Source organism: Trachemys scripta, chromosome 4, assembly GCF_013100865.1.
Source record: "Trachemys scripta elegans isolate TJP31775 chromosome 4, CAS_Tse_1.0, whole genome shotgun sequence".
Taxonomy (NCBI): domain Eukaryota; kingdom Metazoa; phylum Chordata; order Testudines; family Emydidae; genus Trachemys; species Trachemys scripta.
Window position 1 is genome coordinate 126,728,408 of NC_048301.1, and position 22,377 is coordinate 126,750,784.

Below are 22,377 nucleotides of genomic sequence, written 5' to 3' on the forward strand. Positions count from 1 at the left end.
CCCCCCCCCCCCAAGGAGCATGTTTGATGGAGAAACCCGAACCCTGATCTCAATCTGCCCCCCCCACAGGCCTGATTAGAAGCTACTTGTGCACCCAGGGGAACGGCTGCTGCATGACTTTGCTGAAAGTAGTTTGGCTGCCGCCCACAAAAGATGTCTAAAGAAACGGCAGTTTCAAACAGCCCAGGACAAAAGCAGCTGCAAAGGTCATGGAGTTGCATGTCACACGCTTTGCTAAGCAAAGGGTTCGGGAGAGAAAAGCTTTAGTCAATTCATTGGTGCCTTTTCCTTCTAACGTAGGAGATCTATAGGTTTGCCACTTAGGGAATGTTTCTAATAATTTATACACTTTCACTCCTTGCCCTACGTCTACAGATCACTTCAGGGTGAGATTTATAAAGGCAGAATGGGTAGCTAAGCATCCACCTCCTATTAACTTTCAGCATCCAAATCCCGTTTCTGCCTCAGCAAATCTCCCTCTGTAGTATTAATGCTTCTCTCAGAGTGCACCTTGCAAGTGAAAATCTCAAAGGTCTTTACAGACACTAATGAAGGAAATCTCCCAACCTCCATGTTACGGTGAGGCCGCGATCTTTTTTATAGCCACTGTACAGGTGACGCACAGTTACACAGCAAGTCGGCGGCTGAGGAGAGAGAGAAAGGAACCCAGGAATCCTCCCTCTGTTTCCTGCTCTGAACTTTGAGCACATCCTCCTTCCAGAGCTGGAAATGGAACCCAAGAGTCCTGACAGTCGCTGCTGGTCTAACCACTGAGGCCCCCTCCCAGTGCCTGACATGTTAATAATGCCATTAAAAACATCCCATGCAGAGTGATCTGGGATGCCTTTAACTGCTGGAACTCATTAGAGGCCAATGCCACCTCTATCCCCAAGTGACCTATTTCTCCTGGGGAGGGGGGGGGGAGGAGGAGGAAATGCTTCCCGGAAAGAGACACAAAGCACTAAAAGATGACAGTGGGATGGTGTGAAAGCTGAGCTGTTTCCTGGAGTGCCACCTTAAAGCAACACTACTGGAAGCAGGGATGCATAAGCCATGCCCTCCAATCATCCAAAGTCCACATGGGGAGGTCTGGTGCTTGGGCCAGGTCTGGTCAGTTCTATGAAGGTGCTTATACTGCCACCAGCACTGGAGCATCTGAGCACCTTTCACCAGTGCGGCTCATTCGCGCTCTCACCCTCCCCACAATCCTGGTTTGTGGTTATTGTTTAGCTGCTTGAAACCAAGCATGGAGCCTTGGTCACGAGGTACAGAATTCTGACCTTTATGGATCCTCCCTGCCCGGGTACCTTGCCCAGCAGTGACTAGAGGCATAAAGCCTGGCACTGGGCTCACTGTAAAACCTGGGAAGGAGTCTGTGGAGGATAATCTCTTCTTTGGTGGTTGCAAAATCCTGGTGAGGAATCTGGAGAGGTGTCCCCAAGATATGACAGATCCCCTGGTGTTATTGCTGTTAGTAAGTAATACTAGGTACTGAGAGGTTTTTCCATCTAAGGATTTCAAACTGCTTTACAAAACAGACAACCATTATCCTCCTTTATAGATGGGGAAACCGAGGCACAGAGGCTTGTGGTTTTTTGTTTGTTTGTTTGTTTTTTTGTTTTTGTTTTTTAATGTGATCACACTGCAAGTCCAGGGCCGAACAGGGACTAGAGCCCATGCTCTAATCACTTTCTGCCTCTTTGCTGTTTGCCATCACACTTCCAACCTTGTTCTAATGGCCAAAGCAGAATAAATGGAACCAGGGCCGTGGAAAAGTGCGTTTTGGGCTCAATCTCTCACAAGAAGTATTGTTAGAGAGCTGATTCAGGCCACACCCATTAGCAAGCCCTTTCAGGGGTCTCCAGGGAATACAATGCCTGGGGCTCGTCAGCTAAGCCACGTGAAGAATAGTGCTCATGGACTGTACGGCAAGCAGCGGGTGTGCATGAGTCACTGGGCATGCATATTGCCTATTCCGGGCCTCACAGAGGGGAAGGGCTGTGTGTAAACATACTCGAATAAGTGTCTGCTGTTTAATTTGAAATCACGCCTTTGATAACTGTTATTGTGATTGCAGGTGGATTGAAGAGGTGGGGCAGTTCGGGGAAATGGAGCTGGGTAAAGGGTAACTATACCTCCGGGTCCAAGAGAGCGTGCCTCCTGGCAATTGGGAGGAGAGAGGGACACGGAGGAAGTGTATTTTCCTCCTGAACCTCCTGCCAGTGGTGCTCTGAGGTTGGCTCAGTCCAACAGCCCCATTTTTGTAGCTGCCACAGTCGTGATTCTACATGTCCCTCTTGGAAGGGGTTGTAGACAGAATGGTGTAATCCTCAGTGAGACAGACGATAAAGCACCTGATAGGGGACTGGCTGGCTTGGGGGTTGGTAAAGGGATACAGAGACTCTCACTTTCAACTGGCTGGCTTGAATCCAGCCATGGCTGGGAAGGACCAATAGTTAATTTCAGCTGGTGACTATGCCCTGTGGGAGAGGCATTGCTGGTTTTGGTCCAGAACTTAGAGTACAGTTATCCATGTGACAGAACCCGCACTAATCCGGTTCCATTACTAGCAGCCTCTGCAGAGAGGCTAAGGTCAGAACAGGGCTCCCAAAGGTGGGATGAAAAAGCATCTGTGATGTCCTCTCTTCACAGAGTGGGGACATTCATCTTCAGAGTTGTCCAGCAGGTCCCCGTCCTCAGCACTACATTCAATTCGTGGTGGTTGGTTTTTAAAGGGCTCCAGAAGAGTTGAGCTAACGCTGCTTAATCCACAGCTCAGTGCAATAAGAAATACAGCCTCCAACTCAGTACTTCCCTGCAACCAGGCAGCTGGAAGCACTTCAGTAATTTATAGCTCATGGGATGTGACGAGTGCACCGTTCTAATGCAGCTGCCAGGATCCATTCCAATGCATGTGCAAGCCTCCTCCCAGGGAGATGGTCTCATGCAGGGTATCGGTGAGTAAGATGCAGCTTACTCACACAATTATTTTGGGTACTTAGGAAAACTGGCTGCTAGACGGTGAATTAGTCTCCACCTTAACTAGGGCAGTGCTACTGCCCTGCTGTAATTTGGCTTGCAAACTTGGATCGTCCATCTCAGCTGCATCACAGCAAGTTTGAATTCACAGGGCTCAAATCTGCTTTCAAATGCGCTGGTGCTACTGCAGGGAACTAAGGGCAGAATTTGGCCCCTTTTTCTCTAAACCCACCCAGCCCAATGCACCTCTGTTGAAGGCTACAACTGTTCTCCTGAGGTGGTGACTCTTCATCTTCCCAAGGAATCTAGTTCTGCTGGCCAAATGGTTCTTAAAGTTATTAAGCTTTTTCCTAAGAGCTAGTGTCATTATGTATGGCTGATTTCCCCCGGGAAAAAGTTAGGGAGCTATCAAATGCGTTTCAAGTGCTGAAATTTGCTGCTTCCACTGAACTATCCATTAAAAGCCTGATCCTGCAACGGACAAGGATGCTGGCCCCGATCCAGCCAGGCACTTAAGCATGTACTTAACTTGAAGTGTTGGAGTAGTCCCATTAATATCAACAGGAGTACTTAAAGTTAATCAGATGCTTATGTGCTTTACTGGATGGAGGGCAATAAACCGCACCACGCAGCATCAGGCTCTACATTGGTTAACTTCCCAAAGGGTGAAATTTACTAAAAGGTGGCATGATTTGTTTGTTTCACAAACACATTCGGGGCTGCTGCTTCTCAATGTATTTTCCTCAGATGCTTAAACACTGAAGGCCTGATTCTCCTTTACAGAACAACTCTAGCAACTATCTTAGCACCCCAGTGCCCTACCAGCAGCTTTCCAAATCCAGAATGTAAATTGGCTCCCACATCTCCATACTCTTCTGATAGGATGGGCAGCTCTACCCGTGTGAGCTTTCTCACACCAAAAAGTGGCATCTAATACCAGGCATGAGTTGAGTCATGTCTGTGCCTCTGCGCTATTATAGATGACTCATGTCAATAGCATTAGGAGCCTTTGTTTTCAGGTGTTTTATGGGAGAACGTTATTCCAGGGTATCAGCTTAATAAAAATAATCTGCATTCCTATAGAGCTTGTAATCCCAGGATCAAAGGATCTGAGTACACTTTGTGATCATTAATGAATTTAGACTTGCAGCGAGCTGCGTCCGTGTTATTAACCCTGTGTTAGGGAGTGGTAAATGCAGGTGAAGCGCCGTTGAGGCCCACATTTTTGAACTTGGCTGGAGTCGGCGGGAGCTGGGGGTGCTTGGAACTGCTGTCGATCAGGCCCCTTTTATTTAGGCACCTAAAGTGCGGCGAGACGCCTACTGGGATTTGAAAAGCACCAAAGAAGGTTAGAGTCTGAGATTCTGTGGCCAGAAGGGACTGCTGTGATCATCTGGTCTGGCCACCTGCAGAGCACGGGCCATATTATTTCCTCAAAATAATTCCTAGCACAGGTCCTTTAGAAAAAGGTACCTAGCTTTTGTGGAAATCAATGGGAATTAGGGGCCCACCTTGCCCAGGTGCTTTAGGAGCTGCATCTTTAAGCACCTAACTACCTTTGAAATCTGGCTTTAGTCAAGGACTGAGTAGCCTAAGGGTGTCAGACATCCAACACCCATTGAAAGTCCATGGGGGGATAGATGCTGGACTGACTGAACCCCATCAGCTCTGTCCCAAATCCCAGCCTGAAATTTGAAAACTGTGGCCGAAGAGGCTTGCCCAAGGACAGGCAGTGAGTCAGTAGCACAGCCAGTAAACTCCCAGTTTATCAGAGCACAATCCAGAATTACAGTGCGGGGCGGGAGAGAGACAAGTGCATCTGCTTGGAGCTTTTTGGTGAAGTTAGACGTACAAAAGAGCAAGGACAATTTCTGCAGGCCCCGCCCGGGTCCCCCCTGAGTGTATATCTAATTCTGGCTGCTCTCATTTAAGGACGTCTCCTCCGATCCACTTCTTGCTGAGCTAGCTGCACGTGGCTGCAGGGGCAGTGGAGACTTTTTCCCGTTCCAGAGATCAAGTCCTACATCGCTCCCTTGGGATTTACTCGGGCTGAGCCCACGCTCATTCTGCCAGGAGTATAACCTGCCCAAGGGCCTCCAGACCAGGCTCTGTGTGTGTGCCGCATACCCACATTCCCAGTGTGCCTGTAGCCAGCTGGGAGGGCAGAGTATGGGCACTCTCCCTTCTCCTGTATCTCTAGCTTCCTCCTAGTGCTACAGCTGGGGAACGGCAAGGCAGGAGGGGAGACCGTAATTAGCTGCTTTAGAGGAAGTGTGTACACATAGGAAGCCTGGGCTACAGATAAGGAGGGAACCCCCTAATTTGCTTGCAGTCTAACTGCTCCCATTTGACTACAGTCAAGGTTTGTTTGAGCAATCTGTCCCCTTGGGTAATAAAACCCTCAAGCCCCGAAGTCAGGCCTGATTGAAGCATTGCACTTGTGCTGCCTCTGTGCATGCTGTGCAAAATACAGCTTCCTTCCCTGCCCTACTTCTCTGTATCTGGCTCCCCCGTCCGCTCTGCTCCCTTCTTTCCCCTCCCTTTCTGGCCTGTACCCACCCCCACCCCTCTAAGACTCTAGCATTGCCACGCTCTTCTGATGCCAGGTCAGACTCCAGCAGCACACCCTTACTTCTAGCAGCGCAGTGCAGGCCGTATGCTGGCCTTGGGCAAAGTGTCTCTGTTATCCACTCTCCTTCTCATCTACGCTATTGGCAACTCCATGTGCTCAAAAATCATGAGTCAGCCTCCCTCCTCATCCCCCGTCATGAAATGGATTTAAGATCATGAGATTTGAAAATAATACACATTGGGCGGTGGGAAAGGGTTATTTACTTTTTGGGTTTTGAGCCTTTAAGCTTTTCTCTGCAACCAGAGGGCTAGGGACTTGCTTTTCTTTTTAAATGAAAGCTAAGAATCTTGGATTATCCCATGACTCCAGGAGCTGGTGCCTGAAGAAAACCACCAAGACTCACAAGCCTTGTGATGATAGCCTGGGAGCTGACAACAGTTGAATGCACTTCTGATGTCATTTACAACTCCAGCAGCACAATCGTCCTCCTTACGGTGCAGCATTGGTTCACAGACATTGCATTGGTTCAGTACAAGGCCCACCCCTTCCCATGTCCTCTCCTCCAAAGCCTAGTGTAGTCACTGGGAGTCTTCCTCATGGACTTCGTATCAGGCTCCCAGTTTATGGGATCTGTCTATAGCCCACGTCTTGGCGGTGGTTACTGGACAGAGCTATGTGTGATCAATTCCCAATAAACTCAACTATTGGAGGGTTGTGCTCCTCCAACCTGCTGCTGAGTAGCTTGGTGAGAATGGGGAAAGGGCCAGGCAGAATCAGTGTGGCAGATGAAACTTTATTACTATTAATTTAGGCCTCCGTTGTGCCAGCTGCTGTACTGATCTCCAAGGCGCCTGAGAGCTTCTTTTGCAATAGCTTTAAAAAACGACCAAGGGACTTAAACAGGAAGCTGCCGCATCCCTGTCCCAGGCTTCCAGCAAACAGGGAATGAAGAGGGAGAGGTCAGAGGTAACTTGAAAGAGGTGTTTGTAAAAACTTGGGCCAGATTCTGACCTCTGAGACCCATGGGTGTCAATCCAGAGTAACCCCACTGGCTTCTGTATTTATACCAGTATATCCTGGCTCACTCTCTTTTAACCACCGCTTCTCTGGTCTCCGCTTGCCCACGCCTCCTATTTCAAGGATGCTGCAGCATTTTCCTCTCGTTGGGGTCTCAGTGTTCCCCGTGAGTTAGAGCAAAGTCCAAATTCCTCTGGATGGAGCAATCGAAAGGAATTTTCCCCACAGCCAGAGCGCGGCTGGTGGAGAGCCGCTCAGGCGAGGGGGAAGTTCTGTGCAAACAGAATATCTATTTTGTTTGCAGACACCGCAGAATATCAGTGCATAAGCGCAGGCCCAAGCAGTGCTCAGTCCTTTCAGTTTGTTCCCAGGAGCTCGGACATGAATACTGCTAGGTAGCTGGAGTGGTTTTTCCGGCTCATGGCTATTTCAGAGCTGGGCTGCTGGTGGCTGAGCTCAGGGGAGCAAGCTGGAAGGTCTGAGCTGCACTTGTGGATGTGCTTGGTGGTGCTATCCTGGGTGCCCCGAAAGGCAGAGCGCTGGGAAGGTTTCCCTCCTTGTATTCTACCTGCCATCATTAGATGGGGCCACGCTGCTCCGTGGCATAATCCCACTGATTGTAGTGGGGTTACTGCAGAGAGGGGGCTGGCCCATGGTTGTGTATTGAGGACAGAATTTAGCCGTTGTGGGAGTAGAGTCTCAGCTCAGGCAATGGCAGCCTGTGGTTCGTTCTGCAACCCCACCGAGGTGTCTCCACGCTGAGTTGGAGCAGCAGCCTCTAGGGGACCAGAGAGGAGTGTAGTGCAATCCTCCACCTGGGCAAGCCAGTTAGCATCTTATGGGAACCAGAGACCTCAGAGTCCCTGGACTCCATTATCAATCCCCTAAAGTGTCGTGTCCCCCTGCAGGCTTGTGGCAAAACCACTCGTGAGATTACTTTGGTGCAACGAGGTGCCACGATCCTGAGAGGAAGGGTGGGGTGTGGTTAAGGCATTGGCCCGGGACTCACGAGATCCAGTTCAGTTCACAGCTCTGCCACAAACTCCCGGGTAATGCTGAGTAAATTGCTTAATCTCTTTCTGCCTCAGTTCCCCCTCTGTGCATGAGGGATGATGATGACCCATTAGTTGATCTCAGATCCCTTGGAGTCTGTGGCCTATCTGCCTTCCTCTAGCCACTCCCTATCCGTCGCCCCACAAAGTCGCGGGACCTCCTGGTCAACCTCCTTCTGGCCCTAGCGAAACTGGCCATCTATAAAACCAGAGTGAGGAGGTTGGCTGATGGAGTTTCCTGTGACTGTGGGGCATATTTCAGGTCCTCCATTCTTTCACGTATCCGGGCAGAGTTCCTCTGGGCGGCGTCCACTGGCTCCCTTGACGCCTTTGAGGAGCAGTGGGCACTGTCCGGGGTTCTCTGCTCGGTGTCCTCATCTGGTTCGCTTCGTTTGACCCTTTGACCTCACTCCCGTCCCTGTTCTTTTATTAGTTGTCCCCTGTAATTTTTTGGTCTCCAGGTCCTATGGACCCCCCCCTTAGGCTGGGGGGGATCCTTTAGCAGTGGGCGGGCTTTGCCTGCCCACTTCCTGGATCCCAATAGGTCTAGCCACTCCACGAGTTGTCCGCTGGCTGAATTCAGCCCTATTGCCTTAAGCAGCCTGGGGGGAAGGGGAGGGGCAGGGGAACAGCCTCTGATTTCTCTGAAAATATCTGCTCCATGTGCAGCGGCAATCAAAAAAGCTAGCAGAATGTCAAGAACTGTTAGGAAAGGGATAGATAATAAGACAGAAAATATCATAATGCCTCTTTATAAATCCATGGCACATGCACACCCTGAACACTGCATGCAGATCTGGTTGCCCCATCTCAAAAAAAGAGATATTAGAATTGGAAAAGGTGTACAGAGAAGGGCAACAAAAATGATTAGAGATATGGGACTGCTTCCGTATGAGGAGAGAGTAAAAAAGACTGGGACTTTTCAGCTTGGAAGAGAGATGACTGGGGGCGGGTATAAGAGCGGCTATACCATCATGAATGGGGCGGAGAAGGTGAATAAGGAAGTGTTATTTACTCCCACACATAACACAAGAATGAGGGGTCACCCAATGAAATTAATTGCAGGTTTAAAACAAACACAAGGAAGTACTTCTTCACACAATGCACAGTCAACCTGTGGAACTCCTTGCCAGAGGATGTTGTGAAGGCCAAAACTATAACAGGGTTAAAAAAAGAACTAGATATGTTCATGGAGGATAGGTCCATCAATGACCATTAACACGGATGGGCAGAGATGCAACCTTGTGCTCTGAGCATCCTTAGCCTCTCTTTGCCAAAGCTAGGCATGGACAACGTGGTGGATCACTCAGTGATTGCCTGTTCAGTTCATTCCCGCTGTAGCACCTGGCATTGGCTACTGTCACAAGACAGGATACTGGGCTAGATGGACCGTTGGTCTGACCCAGTCTGGCCGTTCTTATGTTCCCCGTAGGCAGACAGGTGCTTACTACAGCATGCAGTTTCCCGCAGCATGTCTCCCAAATGGCCAGGATGGAAGGATGAAGTAGCATAGCAGGTATGGCTTGCCTCACTGGAGGAGCTTGTTCCCCAGTTATGTCTGGTCCTCCTTGCAGGGCCTGGGGGAGATCCTGACACCTCTGAGGTGTTGTGTTTGGATAGGGTGAGGCATGTGGAGCAGCAGTTGAGTAACACTCAGATGAGAGGTGGGCAAAACAGGGTGTGGCTTTGCTTTTGCAAGCCCTCGTCTGTCAAGTTATTTTGTTTGGCAGAACAAAATCTGGGCATGTTCTGGATCAGGTATCGTGGGGAGGGAGGTCTGGCTTTGGTCTGTTGTTTGGCGAAATAAAGCCCTACACTCAACATGATGGCATTTCTCTGTCTGTCTGGAGCACAATAATGTCTAAACATCATATCCGCTCAATGCCAAAATGTCAGGGAAAGTTCTAGACATCAAAGGGCAGAACGCTATGGATTTTCCTGAAAATCAGAAAAGCCCCAAAGAAGGAAATGGGGGAACATGGAGCCCTGGGCATTTGGTTAGCAGACCTATCATCTTTAATGAGGTCTGTAATTGTCTATAGATCAAAGCATCGGTTGATGTCATCTATTAATGGCTTCCTGCATAATACCCTCATTTCATCTCTGCCCATTATCTAAATGGAGTTTTAAATATTGACATCCTGAATGACTTATCTCCCAGGCAGAAAGAAAAAACTTATTTCAACACTTTAGAAATTATACAAGCTTAACGACTTACGTTTTTACATATGCCCCTAAAACTGAGGGGACATACCCAGTGCCCCGGGGGTGAGGGGAGAATGGGGGACATGCAGAGACCTGGGCATGAGGGAGGTGGTATTGGGGTCCCTGAAATAGAGAGGGATGGAAGGGGGGCACACAGCGACCTCGTGAAGAAAATGGAAGGATGTGAGTCCCTGTTGTGTGCAGTGAGCTTAGCTGACAGAAGCACCGAAGTGTGTGATCCCCTAGTTTTTAGTATCAACTATTCATCCATAATAGCACTGGCTTGAAGTGGTTTCCATTATATACAGGGTTTACAGTTTGGTTCAATGGCTCTCAGCCCCCAGACTATAAAAATTGTTCCAACACCGCTGCATAACAGTCTTGCCATTGCATGCTCTTTCCCAGTAATAATATCAGATCACTAGCTTGGAAATAAGAGGAGCGGTGGCTCCTGGAGGACCCACCGAAAGCATGAAGAAAAGGGGGCTGTAACACAGAATTGTGAGGCCCAAGGACTATGGAGTGGCACATTTAATAAGACGGAAATGCTTGTCTAGCAAGTTATGTGATCCTGAATTATCATATCAGGGCGGAATAATTACATACAAAGGGCCAGAGCAGTGCAGGCTAAAACAAGGGGATGGTTGAACTGGTTTGGAGAAGATGAAAACTGAGTTCAAAACTCCCTTCAAACTAGTTTGGTTAACTGGATGTGTTTTACAGAGAGGCCCAGGGCAAACTTTTGGGAAAGCTCCAGTCTGGAGCCCTCTTTGTGTCTCATGCTTTCCTCTTGTACAGTTGGTTCATATATTTTTTTTTCCCACCGAGTTATGCTGGGGTTAGAAGCAGAAGCTCCGAAATACTGCCAGGAATCCTAGAGTTGTTCCAGGAGGCATGATGGCTGTTTACTAAACCACCTATTTCTGTGCCGTACTTAGCGTGGAGATATTCTGCTGCCAAGTAGGGGATTCCCCTTTAGTAGCACCTTCAGGATTTATATATGAGATTTTGCAGCTTGGATTGGTAAATAAGTCGCGGAGGAGACGGGCCCTGAGTTCTAGTGGGGGCATTCTCAAGATAGAACATCAGAAGCTTTGCCAGCAAGGCATATCTGCAGTGGTTCATCCTAGTGGACTAATAGATGGGCAAGCGTGCAGCCCATAACACTGGACAGTGAAAAACTCAGGAGGTTATATATGGCGGAGGATCCTGTTAGGTGTAGGTTAATTGAGGACCTAGCTGCTATGCTGATAGGTATTTATGGAGTCCAAAGATCTAGGCAGACAACACAGGAAGTCGTCTTGTGGATCCAGCATTGTGTAACATTAGTGATGTTTAGACTTGAAACATGTGACAATAGCGCAGCTTTTTTTTGGCAGCTCTGTGGTTTGTGGTGAAGCTGCTTAGCTAACTGAAGTCTGGGCTGTAATGTGATTGTCTCTAAAATGTTGTTTGCTTGCTTGTTTTCCAGGCTGGTGGATGATCGGTGCGTGGTGGAGCCGGCAGCTGGCGATCTGGATAATCCACCCAAGAAGTTCAGGGGTAAGAGGCCATGTGGTGCCTGAGGAGCTGCTACTGTTGTGTTCCTTATGAAGCCTACCAGTGGGGCACACTACCTTCTGCTGCAGAATGTGGGCACCAGCTTGCACTCTTCTATTATAGCAGTAGTACGGGCATCAGTATTGCAAATCTGCCCCTCCTCCTCCGTGTTAATTGGTGCCAGTATTGGCAGCCTGAGCAGAGAGGCCAGGGACTGAATGGCCTGTAGGTCCTGAGCGCCTCTCTGCATTAGGGTGGAATGCCATTTGTGCACCAGTGTGGGGGAAGCTTGCCCTGCTGCCACACATGCTCTGGATTGACAGAGCTGTCAAGTCTCCAGGGCTGTCAAGCTTGGAAATAATCATCCTGCACCCTCGTAGCCTTTCCGGCTTCTTAGACTCATAGACTCTAAGGTCAGAAGGGACCATCATGATCATCTAGTCTGACCCCCTGCACATCACAGGCCACGGGACCTCGCCCACCCACTCCTGTAATAGACCCCTAACCTCTGGCTGAGTTACTGGAGTCCTCAAATCATGATTTAAAGACTTCAAATTACAGAGAATCTGCCATTTACACTAATTTAAACCTGCAAGTGACCCACGCCCCATGCTGCAGAGGAAGGCAAAAAATCCTCATGGTCTCTGCCAGTCCTTCCCAACCCCAAATATGGTGATCAGTTGGATCCTGAGCATGTGGGCAAGACCCACCAGGCAGACCCCTGGGAAAGAATTCTCTGTAATAACTAAGAGCCCTCCCCCATCTGGTGTCCCATCACTGGCCATTGGAGATATTTGCTGCTAGCAGTCGAAGGTCGGCTACATGCCATCATAGGCAGTCCCATCATGCCATTCCCCTCCATAAACTTATCAAGCTCAGTCTTGAAGCCAGTTAGGTTTTTTCCCACTGCTCCCCTTGGAAGGCTGTTCCAGAACTTCACTCCTCTGATGGTTAGAAACCTTCCTCTAATTTCAAGCCTGAACTTGTTGATGGCCAGTTTGTATCCATTTGTTCTTGTGTCCACACTGGAGTTTAACTTAGATAACTCCTCTCCCTCCCTGGTATTTATCCCTCTGATGTATTTATAGAGAGCAATCGTATTTCCCCTCAGGCTTCTAAACAAGCCAAGCGCTTTGCATCTCGTTTTAGAAGGTAGGTTTTCCATTCATCAGATCATCCTGGTAGCCCTTCTCTGCACCTGTTCCAGTTTGAATTCATCTTCCTTAACCATGGGAGGCCAGAATATTGTTCTTGATTCCTCCAGTGGCCACTGGCTTCATGACTTGGAGAAACTGACTCTCGTAGTGCCTGGGCTTTGCTGTGAAGGAAAAGGCGAATTTGTACCCCTCCCCAGATCTGGTTCCTTAATGGCGAGAGATGATGGCTTTTGTTTCTATTACAATAGCATCAACCGCGAGGTCAGGGCTCCATTGTGCCAGGTGAGGACAGTCCCCACCTAAAGAGCTTGCGATCTGAATAGACCAGACAGATGACGGAATGATTGTTAGTCCTGTGGGGAAGCGAGGCCCAGGGAGTCTGAGCCAGAGCGAGCAATTGAATCCAGTCTCTGGAGTCCCACTCCAGTGCCTTCACCACAATCCATCCTTCCTCTCAGAAGGTCAACCTGATATGAGACGTGTTCTTTGCTGTGCCTGCGTTCATGTATCCTGGCTGCTGGTGGAGCAAAAGCCTTCGGAGGAGGAAGGGATGTGGGACTGGGAGGGATGCAGAGACGTCAACAAGCATCTGTGCTGCGGCAGGGTTTTTGGCTCTAGGAACTAACTGTGCCAGAGGCCTAGTGCTTGCCCTGCTTTGCTGCACCTCTCGGGGAGAGATTAAGCCGCTCTTTCATCAGGCAGGCAGGCAGGATTTAGGGAGATGCATTAAATCCCCATGCGTCCTCGGCTGTCACGCTCCAGCAGCCCCACCCCATCCTGGTGCGAGCCTCAGTCATTATTTCCCGTCTCAGTGAGACACAGCTGCTGCAGAGTTTCCCTTTGTGAGCTGGCTTTCTGGAGTCCCGATCCAAATGGAAAAGGTGATGAATCAAGTGAGGGGCAGGGCGGCTCCTGGCTTGTGGGAATGGGCTGGTGAAGCCAGAACTTTCCTCTCTCTTTCCTGGACACCTTCCATTTTCTAGCCCCTCCGTGTCCAATCCTCAGCTGCTAGCTCCTCTCCGGGTTGGAACTTGGGTCAAGAGTCAGGTCTCTGACCCAGTTCTTCCAGCCCCTGAAGCTGTGAGCTGAGGAGAGCAATGGACACTCGCTTCCTCTTCACTCCTTTTGGGTCGCAGCTCCGCTGCTCTCTGTAGTGTAAGCAGAGGTGGCAAGGCGAGTGAGCAGAGATTCTCAGCCGCTGGGATCTGCGACTCCCTCCTTGGACCTGGCCTTCAAGTCATCTCAAGCTCAGCCATATTGCGCTTGAAGGAATTCGGCTTTCCGGGGTTGTCTTCCCTCCCACACACGGCATAGAGGAAGGGAGAAGTGGATACTATTACTTGTCTTGTGGGTAGTGCCTAGGGACCCTGGTCATGGCCCAGGCCCCTTTGTGCTAGGCGCTGTATACATGGAACAAAAATGAGAGGCCCTGCCCCCAAAAGCTTCCAATCTAAGAACAGAGCAAGAGACGCCAGGTAGAAGCAGACGGACCGATGGAGGAAGCACAAGGAGCAGCGAAGGCAGAGGTCACAGCACCCTCATTGCCAAGCTGATTGGAGGCACTACAGCAGAGAAGAGGGGTTTGAAGGAGGACTGTGAGAAGGTCTTGAAGATGCTTGTGTTGGGCTGGAAGATGTGGTCCCATTACGACATGTATGTACAGTGCCTGGCGCAGTGGAGCCTCAACTTGGTGGAGAACTCCAGGTGCGACTGCAGTATAAATATTAAATAATAATTAACGGCACAACACTCAAACATCATCAGCTTATCCAGACTATCCCTAACTGGAGCTGAAGTAGCTGTATTCTCTCAGGGACTGAACTTTCCCTCCCCACCACAGAACCTGATACCGCGCTAACAGGTGGAAAATGGGAAGAATCCTTCCGCCGACTGTGCCTCAAAGAATTCTTTCACAACAGTGCCGAGACCATGCACAATTGCCACATCACCACTGGTAATCACTAGAAAAATGAATCGTCCGACTTGACACCGCAGAGCGGATGAAACCATAGTCTTGTTCATGACACTGATTGCTTCAGGAAAAAAACAGACTGTGAAGTCCTTAACAAACATCGCATCCACCATAGTCTCTCCACTGTCAAGAGGACAGCTATATAGTCCCTGAAATCTAACCACCAGATAATGATCAACCCAGCAGACAAAGGGAGCACCATCATAGTCCTTAACTGTAATAACGACATAAACGAGGCCTACTGACAACTCTCTGATACCACCTACTATAAAGAACTCAAAGACAACCCCACACCACAGTTTATCCAGGAATTTAAGGATCTCATCAAATCCTTCCCAAAACAACTCCAAGACCTACCAACTCATTCCCAATTAAACCACCCCAGAGACCTTCTACCTGCTTCCCAAGATATACAAACAGGGGAACCCAGGCAGACCCATCCTATTTGACCACGGCACTCTTACTGAAGGAATATTGGGACTCATAGAAATCATCTTCAAACCACACAGTGCACAAAGGGCTAACTTCCTCCACAACACAACCGACTTCTTCCACGAACTCCACAACATTAACAACCTCCCATGGATGTCACTTCGCTATCCACCAACATCCCTCACAATGACAGCATAGCTGCCTGCCCCAAATATTTACAAGACAATGGACAACCCTCAGATATCCACCCCAAACACATCATCAAACTCATCCATTTCATCCTCACCCATAATAATTTTACCTTCAACAGCAAACGCTTTGTCCAAACCATGGGAAGAGCCTACTAGGATGGCTCCCCAATATGCCAACCTCTTCATAGGCCAACTTGAAGAAGAATTTCTGGACAAATGCACCACCAAGCCAATGATATACGTGGGATACATTAATGATATTTTCATCCTTTGGATAGACGACTTAAACACCTAGATTTCCACCACAACTTCAACACCACTATCCATTTATTAAACTCTCTCTGAAACACTCCAACACTAGCATCAACTTCCTGGATACCATGATCAATGTCACCAATGGATCCCTTCAGATAACAATATACAAGAGACCCTGGATCAGCACACCTACCTTCACGGATCCAGTAACTACCCCAAGCACACAAAGAAATCTGCTATCTACAGCGAGGCACTCAGATACCATAGAACATGCTCCGAGGAGAAAGTCCGGGATATGAACCTTAACACGCTTAAAACCGCCTTCGCCAAACAAGGACACTCCACCAGAAAAGTAGATCACATCATGGAACGGGCCACCCAAATACCCTGAGAGAACCTGCTTCAATACAGAAATAAAACCCCCTCTGACTGCACACCCCTAGTTGTCACCTTCCACTGCACACTGGAACCCATATGGGTTATCATCAAATGACTACAGTTCAAACTTGATGGGGACCCCATCCTAAAAAAACTTTTCTGAACCCCGTCTTCTGGCTTTCAAACAACCCCCCCCCCCACCACCCCTCTCTAAGCTCATCATCTGAAGCAAGCTCCCCACAGACCAGGACACACCAACCCAAAGCGGATCCAGAGCCTGCCAGAGCAACAGATGCAAAACCTGCAAACATATCTCCACTGATACAATGATCAGTGCCCACCACTAAGTGGATGAAACCAGACCATCAATACGCTCTCGAATGAACTCCTACAGGAAAGCCAAAAACCCCATATTACCTGTGGGTGAAGACTTTTCACAAAGTGATCGCTCTGTATCTGACCTCTCAGTCCTCCTCAAAGGAAACCTGCACGACACTTGCAAAAGACGAGTCTGGGAGCTTAAATTCATAACTTTGCTAGACGCTGAAAATCGTGGTCTGAATGAAGACACAGGATTTAGATATATGACTGCAGGGGTGTTAATGGGCCACTTCACCTTGAAGGGACCTTTAGAATATGTGCTAACTACTTTTACACTTAACTCTCTGTCTGATCTTTTATTTAGCTGTGACGCTCTCCCTACCTTTCCCAGACCTGAAGAAGAGCGCTATGTAGCTCAAAAGCGTGTTCCTTTCACCATCAGAAGTTGGTCCAATAAAAGATATTCCCCCACCCGCCTTGTCTCTCTAATGTCCTGGGACCAACATGGCTACTTCAACACTACCTGCAAATAATAATGAATGCAAACATTTCCCATTTTGCCCATGTCTGGGTAAATTGTGCACCCCTCGTCACCCCCTGAGGCTGCCAGAGGGCAGTGCTGGGATGGCTCAAAAACCGAGCCAAATGCATCTGAGGAAGGTATAAACACGCCTCCCCCATAATACACCTCCTTGTGCATTATTAGTGTTTATGGCATGCACCTAAGGCGCTTGGTGCTGTGCAAAATATAAAGGAAGCAGCAGCCCCTAATCCAAGGAGCTTCTGTTTTAATTTGATTAGATGGTGTAGTCCAGATGCAGAATACACCAGACACTCTACAGCATGGTGTGTACACTGTAAGCAATGCAGATATGGCGCAATACCACAGTGTCCCAGGGAGAGAGAAATTTTCCCCAGCTGCAGGTTATATTCTTGATGATGAATGTTCTTGTTTTTTGTGTCTCTTTTTTCCTGGCTAGGGTAACTTCCAGTGCTGTGTGCCTAATCTTCTTTCAAATCTTAGCTGTTTGCTTTAATAGTATACATCAGTGAAAAGAACAGGAGTACTTGTGCCACCTTAGAGACTAACAAATTTATTTGAGCATAAATGGGCTAAAACCCACTTCATCGGATGCATGCAGTGGAAAATACAGTAGGAAGATAGATATATATACACAGAGAACATGAAACAATGGGTGTTACCATACACACTATGGGTGTGTATGGGTGTGGGTTTTAGCCCACGAAAGCTTATGCTCAAATAAAATTGTTAGTTTCTAAGGTGCCACAAGTACTCCTGTTCTTTTTGCTGATATAGACTAACACGGCTGCTACTCTGAAACCTTACAGCAGTGAGTTCCACAGCTATCATTACATGTTGCAGTAGGAGTTTCTCCTTGTATCCAATTGAAATAAAAAGTGATGGGCAATGCTTTCTGCTGCAGGACAGCTGCCATTTTGTGTGTTTGGGTTGATTGAGCGTGATCTGGGGCACACACATGCACTTTCTATCTCTCTTTCTCTGCGTTCTCACGTGCAGGTTTTACTCTGGTCCTCACTTAGTTTCCCTTGCTCTGACCCAGAGTAAAAGTGAGCAGTTTGTGCTTTGGGTCTGGAAAGATGCGTAATGGGGACAAAAGCTCCTGAGCTTGGGGTGGAACTCTTTCCCTCCCACCCCAAACCTTGTGTCCTGTGACTTTGGTGGGCTTTCTAGGTGGAACAGACCTTGCAAGTGTGTAGTTCTGCGTTGCCATCCTCGGGTTGCATACATTTGACTCTGAGAGCAAAAGCCAGCGAGCTTTATGCAGCCCCAGGACACCATCCTGCTCTCCTGATGCCAGTGGTACTCTTGTCTTTGACTTGGGTGGGAGCAGCCTAAGGTGATCCCGGTGAAACCTGTGCTAACAGTTAAGGAGTCATGGTTCCTTGTCCTAACACACAGGAGAATATTCCTCCCTAGAGATGGGCGTGGATCAAAATCCTGGATCCAAACTCCTCCAGACTTTGAAGGTTCGGTTCTGCCCCAGCCCTTTTCTACTCCACAGTGAATCAGACTATAGTGTTCAGCCCCTTGTTATAACGGTTAGGAAAGTAGCAGTCACTTTTGGTCTGTTGTAAATACATTTCACTGTGAAGGAGGAGGGGAAAAAACCGAAACAACGATCCTGATTGTGTGTTACTCCATTGTCTCTCTTGGGCAAGGGACAGAGGGGGCTTAAGGTGACTTTAAGCCCTCTTTGAATTCTCTGCCTTCTGTGGCTGTGCAGGGCCCTACTTGGTGTAAGTTAGAATAACCTCCGGGCTGCTCTAACTCAGTGGTTCTCAACCAGGTGTACACGTACCTGTGGGGGTACACAGAGGCCTTCCAGGGGGTACATCAACTCATCCCAGACATTTGCCTAGGTTTACAACAGGCTGCATAAAAAGCACTTGCAAAGTCAGTACAAACTCAAATGTCAGACAGACAATGCCTTGTTTATACAGCTGTATATACTGTACACTGAAATGCAAGTACAATATTTATATTCCAGTCGATTTATTGTATAATTATACGGTAAAAAGGAGAAAGTCAGCAATGTTTCAGTACTAGTGGCTGTGACACTTTTGTATTTTTATGTCTGATTTTGTAAGCGAGTCGTTTTTAAGTGAGGTGAAAGTTGGGGGTACGCAAGACAAATCAGATTCCTGAAAGAGGGACCGACAGTAGCCTGGAAAGATTGAGCACCTCTGCTCTAAATTATGTCCTGCTTCCCATATAGGCCCCAGGAGGCGGAGAGTAGCCATAAAGCACTGCATTCTGGCCATGCACTGATCCAACCCCTATGTTGGGTATAGAGCCCTTACACCACACGGGGATTCTCAGGGAGCTGTTTCTGCCCCCTTTAAGGCCCCTTGCTGCTGCCAGAGCGGCCTAAAGGGGCTGTTATGTAAGTGAGAATCCGTCCAATGATTTGAAAAATACCTTGGGAGTCTATCCCTCTAGTTGGCCTGAGGCTAGAAAGGCAGAGTTCAGCTGTGTAGTGCCTGGGCTGGCCAGAGCAACACATCCTTCTGAACGGAGCCTGGCAGGTCCTGTTCGCTTGCTTTTTTGTGGTTTTCCCCCGGGGCTCCTGTGAGAGGCACAGCCCCACGTTGAGGCATGTTGGGAGAAAGCAAACTAGGTGTTTAACTCCTCCACGGTATTGGGCAGATGACAGCGTGTGTGCTTTTTTAATTTTTAATGGACTTTTGTGTGGGGGGTATAACAGACAGCGTAATTGCTGCGTGTGAGTATATGGAACAAGGACATGTGTGGTGTGATTCTGCCCAGTGCTGAGTGCCGCTTGTCAGGTGCTGTGCACACTCAGCATCCTGCAGGGACTCAGCACTTAGTTGGATTGGCCAGGCCTGAAACATTCCAGCAGTGTATTCGCTCCTGTGCTCAACCTTTGGACTGGACGATTCTAGTTCCTGCTCCTTAGGGGGTTTCTCCAGGTGTTTAAATTCAGTTCAGTTTAACCCCTGCCATGATCTACTTGAGAGCAGGTGTGCTGCCCTGGGTTTGCTCTAGGAGTGCAGTGGTGAAACTAACATAATGCTGGCTAAGAGCTTCCCCCAGCCTGCCACCATTAACTCTTCGCTCCCAGTGAGTTGGTGGGTGGAACAGTGGTTAGATCACAGGGCTGGGAGTCAAACGCTAGACTTCAAATCCTACCTTAGCTACAGGCTTTCTGGTTTCTGCATGATGGTGCACAAGTCACTGTATCTCTGTGCTTTGGTGTCCCTGTCTGCAAAATGGGGATAATACTAAGATGGGCATGAGCTGCCATGTTCAGGAGAGCTGGGTGGGAAACAGTTTTCCTGGCTTGGGAATATTTTCAAGAGTTTTGCCCATCTCAAATCGGGATGGAAAGCTGAAATCTCAAATAGTCACAAACCGAAAAACTGGATTGTTTGGGTCAATCAAAATGTTTGTTCCTATTCATTCTTTTTAAAACTTTTTTTAGTCTAATTAGGTTTAATTTAAAAACATAAACCCATTTTCCACTGGAAAATTGGATTTTTTTGACCGCTTGGGAAGCATTGACAGTTTGGCGATTGGTTTTGGTCTCAGTAAATTGGCATTTTTCGACACAAAACCATTTTGCAAAAAAATTCCCAGCTAGCTCTAATGCTCAGCTCTGGATTGCAAATCCCCTGAGGTTGAGGAGTGGTTTGGATCCAGGGCTTTGATTTGGATCCATCTCTTAATAGCTGTACTTCCTTGGTGCCTACCTCACAAGGCTCCTTTGCAATCTAATTAACAAATTAATGAAAGCGCTCTGAAATCCTTGGATAAAAGCTGCTGCGGGCTAACAGAGTGTTTCTATCAGTAACCCTATTATAACCACCACATTGTGGGGGAATGTAGGAAAACACCAATGTAACTCCAGATCTGTATAGGAGGCAGCAACACAGACCTCTGATCTGGACTCAGAGATTCCCTGGCCATCTCCCTTAGAGTGGTATTTGGGGCCGGTCTTAAACCCAGTAGCCACCATGAGGGCAGGATAGAGCCACCCCGGAGTCCCATTCTAGTGATACAGCATCACAAGGGTTCCTTGACATGGGATATGCCATTAGCAAACAGACCTATGAAATGAGACATGAAGCCTGGCTTCCCTCCAGAGGCACAGAGAACTGTGCCTGTTTGTTTGTCACTCCCAGGTAAATAAATACATGCTCACCAGCAACTCGGGGCGGGCACCAAGGATGGAAAATGATTTTCTTCTGTCTGAAGTTTCTGGGCTGTTCTTTCAGGAGCAGTTAAGTAGATTGAGGCCTGTGATCTCTTCCTCCTCCAGCCCCTTCTGATCCCGATCAAAAATGCAGCCCCTGAGGCTGTTTCCCATAGGTATGACCTCGTTTTCAATTCACAAATCACGAAGTAGGGTGTCTGGATCGTTGCATGGTCCCTTCCCCCACAAAAAAACCTCTCAAGACTGACCAGCATAGCGGGAGTGGGCAGATTTGAACAATCTGGGAGGCAGATCTATCTACTGCAGAGGATAGGTAATGTTGTCAGATAATTCACACATTTGGGGAGCCAGGGTTAGAACCCTTGAACTTTGGCTCCTGAAACACAGGCCTTTACCCAATGAGCTTAAAGAGCATTTTTGTAGCTACTGGTACCAATAGTAAGTCTATTATCCTCTCCGTGAGTATTCACTGGAGGGCAACATTGCACTTACTCACACTAAGCCAGCGTTTTACATGACTTTGTCACACTTTGACACCCACTAAAGGAGTGATAAGCTCCCACAGCTTCTGTGTCCGGGTGTCCTTCCTGCACGGTATACCCAACCGAAGAGAGATGTTGCACTTTGAAGCTGCATTTCACAGACGGAATGTTCAGTCACTCAGAATCCTGGGGGATTTCCTGCTGAATTCAGAGAACAGTTGAATTGATCGTCTTAACTGTTGTTTTTCTAGTTTTACTGCCAGTTTCTCTTGTTCTTTATTCCAAATACAACAGAGGGGAAGAACCCAATTGTTTAGAACATTTCACATATGATCTTCATTAATATTCTAGGGGCCGCAGCTCTCAAGCTTTGGGCTGGATTCTGCCGTCGGTTTCACCAGGGTAAATTCTGCGTGACTCCACATAATAGAAAGGAGTTACTCTAGATTGCACTGCTGTAAACGACATCACAATCTCATCTTTGGTATTTGACTTGGCTCAGCATGTGTGCATACCATGTGTTGGCGTAGCCAGAAGAGGTAGTAACTGTGTGCAGATAGGACCTGTTTGAGGCAAGTGTCAAAGTTTTAAGGTACCTGAACCTGTATTCCCTGTCCATGGTCCACCAAGGGCACCAGCTTAAAGGCTTCCATCTCCCAGCTGTCACCTCTCTGGAGCAGAGACCTGCGTCTCCCTCCCTCCTGACCAGGGTTTTTCCAGGCTGCGCAGTTCCCTGCCTATTCTGTGATATCCCTAGCAAGCCAGACTGGCTAAAAGTCCAGCATCTGTACATTGTTTTCCGAGTGCATTGCCTACAGTTATAAGTTACCACACAGCTCTTGCTAAGCAAGCACATTTATTCTTAAGGTGAAAGCATCACAGAGAAAACGTATTAAAAACAATCAAAGAAGCTGCATACATGCTAATAAGCTTAGCAGAGGTCACCCCAGCTCCAGCCTCAGACTCCAGTCGGTGTCAGTCCTTCAAACCCCACAACTGAGTTTTCCCCATGGTTATAGATTCATAACTGTCTCAGATTCAGTACCAGAACCAGGCAGGGCAGTTCAGCCATTTCTTTATATAGCTTGGGTCTTTGATCTTGTCTCC

General features: G+C 48.2%; 1 protein-coding gene across 2 annotated transcripts in view; it reads left to right on the top strand.

Annotated features, from left to right (window-relative positions):
- The window catches only part of ITPR3 (inositol 1,4,5-trisphosphate receptor type 3), a 106,728-nt gene that overhangs the window by 22,530 nt on the left and 61,821 nt on the right, over nucleotides 1-22,377 (top strand). For both annotated transcript variants that reach the window (XM_034767387.1, XM_034767386.1), the window contains exon 2: nucleotides 11,297-11,367. Coding sequence is in view for 1 of the 2 variants with exons in the window: in XM_034767386.1 (XP_034623277.1) it covers nucleotides 11,297-11,367 (71 nt within the window). In the remaining variant the exon portion in view is untranslated. The remainder of the gene's footprint in view (nucleotides 1-11,296; nucleotides 11,368-22,377) is intronic.